This window comes from Morone saxatilis, unplaced genomic scaffold (genome assembly GCF_004916995.1).
Source record: "Morone saxatilis isolate NCDOM2014 unplaced genomic scaffold, NCSU_SB_2.0 Contig11, whole genome shotgun sequence".
In the NCBI taxonomy this organism is placed as follows: Eukaryota; Metazoa; Chordata; class Actinopteri; family Moronidae; genus Morone; species Morone saxatilis.
In genome coordinates this window covers 15,489,541-15,494,725 of record NW_023339663.1, presented here as the reverse complement: position 1 = coordinate 15,494,725, position 5,185 = coordinate 15,489,541, and the positions used below count along the sequence as shown (strand labels likewise).

The 5,185-nt window shown below is 39.2% G+C and overlaps 1 protein-coding gene across 7 annotated transcripts in view; it reads left to right on the top strand.

The window, feature by feature from the left end:
- The first annotated feature begins 2,777 nt into the window (after positions 1-2,777).
- tex9 (testis expressed 9) overlaps positions 2,778-5,185 on the top strand; it is a 6,444-nt gene continuing 4,036 nt past the window's right edge. The window contains exons 1-3 of one of the 7 annotated variants that reach the window (XM_035652088.1): positions 3,175-3,472; positions 3,916-3,968; positions 4,824-4,960. In XM_035652088.1, coding sequence (XP_035507981.1) covers positions 4,898-4,960 — 63 coding nt within the window. In that variant the 5' untranslated portion in view covers positions 3,175-3,472; positions 3,916-3,968; positions 4,824-4,897. Of the gene's footprint in view, positions 3,473-3,915; positions 3,969-4,823; positions 4,961-5,185 lie in introns of all 7 variants that reach the window. The other 6 variants (XM_035652092.1, XM_035652091.1, XM_035652090.1 and 3 more) reach the window with 6 other exon arrangements.

The window sequence follows — 5,185 nt, the reverse complement described above, 5'->3', positions numbered from 1 at the left end:
AAAAAAAAAAAAAAGACTAAATTAACTACAAGATCTTATGCAAGAGCACTTGCATAAGCAGCCACTCATCTTAAAGCTCTATACTGATTTAAACCATGAAACATTGCTCAAACCAGATACACGAATAACATCTCCAGGTCTAATTCCTAATCTGCAGGTCAGATTGTTGTTTACCGCGACACAGCAGGTTAAGTCTCATTTAAAGACTCTGCAACACTGGGCATGTCAGAATGAGGGGACGCTCTAAGCCACGACAAGAACAGTTCACTTTAATTCACTGTTACTAGGGGGCCCGGGATTTCCCAGTGCTGAAAGGCCATCATTAAGCTGTTTGTAAGTCAGATTTGGCAGGTACACTGAATGACAGACCCAGATTACAAAAAGGCATAAAGAACTGATGCAAGCAATCCTTCAAATCACATTATGTATGATATGCCCAGGTGTAATTCAGCCTCTGATTGGGCGGCGTGAATGAAGCAGGAACGGCTCCCTCCACAGTACTTGTACTTGTCACTGCACTTGAAGACACAGTGACGGTGCAAATCAACTTGCTGACCCTGACCAAGACGGTCTCATTCTACCATGACCCACAGAGCAAGCAGGTCGCTGAGGTGAACGTCAATATTTATGCTCTAATCCTCTTAAAGGTTAAAGATTTAAGGAGCAGGACAAATATTCAATATCCCAATATGCTTCCGCAGATTTACGTTTCAGCTCTGAACTGTTGAGCTTTCTGGTAGTTCAACCTTTTATGGCTGTTTGACATTTAAAAGATAGTTCTTGACTTCATTCATAATTAAAAATAAAAGGGTATTTTCTGTCAGAACACGGCCTTAAATAACAGCAACCACAGACAAAACACACTATCAACTGCTATTATTAATGGCTTACTGCTAACACACTCATTGAATTGATTTAGTTTTACTTCATTTCACTCTTACATGAGGTTTTGATTCAGTGTTTTTAATGTATGTGAAATGTTACCGGTGCATGTCCTCTTTCTTTCAAACTGGTAATTTTATACTTCACAGTCACTTATAGTCATGTGATTCTGTCTGGTTTATTTTTTGGAAATAGTTATTTGTAGCCTAAAACCAGGCAAAGATGTCTGAGTTCAGTATTAAGTTCCGTCTGTATTTGTTGGCCTGGGAATGAGAACGGGATGTGTGAAGGAGGCCAACTATGGTGGCTGTGAAACTCCCGATAAACACGATATAAAGTCAAAATCTACAGCCTGTGTTTGGTTTGTCCGTTCTGGGCTACTGTAGAAACATGGCGGTTCAACATGGTGGACTCTACAGAAGAGGACCCACTTCCTCTGTAGATAAAAATGGCTCATTGGAAGATAACAAAAACACAATGAATCCTATATTAAGGTGATTATAAACTAATAAAAAAACATAGCTATCAATATTATATTTCTAAATGTTACACAGTGAACCTTTAAAACGATTAAAAATGTTTAAATTGTAAAATTGAGATTTAAACTACAAATGTTATAATGCTAAGGACTCTTTTAAATAAGTCCCAATCAACTAAAATCACTCATCTACACAGAATGTGTTTTTGTAGTATATCATATGAGAACAATGGTCCCCAGTGTTTAGACATTTCACATTTTACAGTGTTTCACATTGCCAAACATATGGTGTCTTTTGTAAGCAAGATTTTATTTTTAGGCCATATTTCCAGTTTAAGTACAGCAATCAATATTTTCTGTTTGCTACATAATGTGAAACTAAGTAATGTAAAGTCAATTTCCCCATTGCAACAGGAACTACATACTATAGCTGTAGGTTTCGGCCTGTCGTTCGTGTTTGTTTTTAAAATGGGAGGGGGGACTGAGTAAGAATGTAACAGTGCGACAAAACACCAATCAGTAAACAGGCAAGAGATGATGATGATGAGGAGGAGGGTGTGTTTGCCTTTACTGAAGTATTAGTAGTAAGTAGAAGTCCTACATTCAAAATGTTCCTTGAGTAAAACTACACAAATCTATAAAAACAGAATGGCTCAGTCAATAATTAGGTAGTACAATATGTAACAACACATCATCATCATTTATAAGCTGATCATATGTTTTGTAGGTAAATATCGTATCTGCAGAATAACTACTGCTGTTAAATAAATGCAGCGGAGTAAAGAGTCAACACCGTGCTGTAAATGAGTTAATTCACTTAGTTACATTCCCACCACTGTCCAAGTCAACGCCTGAGCCTAAAAAAGATGATCTGCGTAGTTCAGTCAGCATTAACAGGAAGCTTCAACATGTTTCCATAATACTGCAGTTCACTTTTAAATAGGTTGATATACGTCTGAACGACAGATAGACAGACTGTACTGCAGTTATTCACACTAAACTCCCTCAAATAGGAAGTTTACAGAGTCTGAAGACATCATCGAATGAAGTGTTGATTTCTTTGGACTCAACTTTAAAACTAGGTGACATTTTGTATGCAGGACTGGTAATGGAGTATTTTTATTTCACAATGTGTTGCTTACGTAAGAACAGTGGTGGAATTTGATTCAGTAATATTTACTACTGTATTTTACTTCTAAGTAAGTCAGTTACTTTGCAGATTAATATTTCACATATAAAACATATGATCATCTAAAAAAAATATGATCCATTGTTACAGATTAACCTCTCTCAACAAGATACAGGTGACATTTACTCCACTTCAACTATATCTGAATGATACTTACATATGAATGCATCAGTAATGCAATGACAGAATATCAATATATGACTACATTTTGCTCACAATACTTTCACATAAGTAACACTGTGCATGCAGGACTTGACTTTGACTTGTAATGAAGTATTCTTATATTGTGATACTGCTACTTTTACACTAATTCCGCCTCTGGATACTGACTGTAAGACCAACACAGTGACAAAGCTCAGTCATATATCCCCCCACCCCCCAGAAGCCAGAAGCATCAAACCTTTGCACAAGAAGACACTACTACTGAACACCTCCTCACCAGATGGAGTTCTTGATCCTGAGCTGCAGAGCGCTGGCCTCAGCGCCTTGCAGCCCGGGGAGCAGGCCGGGCAGGCTCCTCGCCCCGCGGTCCGCCTGCTGCTGGGGGTCCTCCTCGGCCATCGCGGCGGGTCTCGGGACGGGACTCTGCGGGACTGGACGGGACGGGAGGCGTGGACGGGTGTACTCGCCGGCACAGTTAAGCAACATGGACCGGAGGACGTTGCGATGCTAACGGGACAGCAGCGCGCCCTGTTGTTGTTGTCGCCACCCAGCCCTCCTCCGACATCGCTCGCTCCAAGTCCCCGACACTTGGTGAGCAGAAAGAGGCTGTGCAGCAAAAACTGCGCGTCGCTGTCAAACGCGGAGGTGATGCATGAATACAAATAAAGACAGGTGTAAACAGTAAGCGGACAAACAACTAGCCAGTCCCTCCGGTGAGCTGTGCCCCTCACGTTATGGGATTTCTGTGCATGTGCAGCAGGGTGAGTAGTGGCTGCTGGGCTCACGCATGCGCACTGAGAGCCCCACTATTAAAAACAAGCAGAAGACGATACAGTGAGTGTGAATTTAAAGATGAACTCAAACACATTACATTAGTGTGGCACGTTAATAAAGCACTGAATGGAAATATCTCAAGGTGGTTTTATAAATCAATACATTGTTTTATTTCTAAAAGCTTCTTACAAATACAGTATTTTTTTTAATGAACTTAAGAATCATTTAGTCTAAAATGTGTCAATAACAGACAATTAAATTAATCTAAATTGAATGAATGTTTTTTATTCATTAATCTAAATGAATGTGTTAAATTTGACACCAAACTGGTGGAAGCTGGGTGGTCAGGCACCTTTTCCCTTTTCCAGGCACATAGTAAAGTGAGTAAAGTTGAGCCAAAAAACAACAACCCTACTCATTTTCTCCACAGAAATGCCTTACAACATTTACAAATACAGGGATTAATCAGTGTTGGCATCAAAGGTAAGTTTATCATCCAGGATGGTTCTCAAATATCTGCACTGTGTCAATAAAAGGAAACACTGTTCCCACCAGCTGACTGCAGGGGTTGTATGCTATTAAAAGCTAAAGAGAAATCAATGAAATACAGTCTTGCATGTTCTTTGTTCCCTTCCAGATGTCTCAAAATAACATTTAAAATGGTTGCAACTGCATCTGCAACTCCTCTTCTTGTCTCATAAGCAAACTAGAGGGATGTATGTAATGTGTAATGTAATCACATTTTCGTTTTTAGCAATTAATTTCTTGTTTAGTCTAAAAAATAACCATGATCATCAGGTTATCTCTGCTAGCTCGAGACTTACAACATGGAACAGAAAGAAGTCTGAAAGAAGTGGGTGTTTAATCAGGGAGGGAAGAGCTGATGAAAGATGCTGTTTGATACTGTTATAAACCAGTGTTTTTGGAGCTTGACCCAGACAGCTATATATACTTATTTTACTAGTTACAACTATTACTACTACATACTACAGACACATATTTTACATACAAAACATATAATTAACTAAAATGTGAGACACAAAAGATGAGCTCCACCTTAAGCATTAAATGTGTTGCACACACGTTATCATCAGGCATCAGGACTAATAATCCAATTTAAACTATAATATAATGTGTGATAATATAACACTGATAGAGACCACTGTGGCATGCATAATGACTGATTTTACTTTTGATACTCACATACAATTTGCTGATATACTAGATTACATAGTAGATTAATAGAATTAGTATTAGATTAATATAATAGATTACATACATGAATACATAGATTTGTTGGACTCCTGTTAAAAATGTTCGCCTTTACATGTCCGTCAGGGGCTACCGTACTGTGTGCGCACTGAACAGGTAGTTGCTATGCGACCGGAGCCGCGTCGCCCGCCTGTGTGACAATGGCTGAAAGAAGTTCTGGTCCAAAGGTCCGAGTCCGTCCGTCGCAGTCCGTCGGCTCTCAGGTCGGTAGCTTCATGCTTTAAACGTTTATCACTCACAGGTTTAAACACTAAAGTTTGTGTGTTGTGTTGGTGGTTGAACAATAGACTGGACACCAAGCTAATACCGTGTATTTGTGGTTTTTTCCCCTCAGTCTATTAGAAACAACAGAGTTTAAATGTAAAAAAAAAACACACTGCCTTGCTGATTTTACCTTTGAATACAAAGTGCTGCATCTATATACGTGG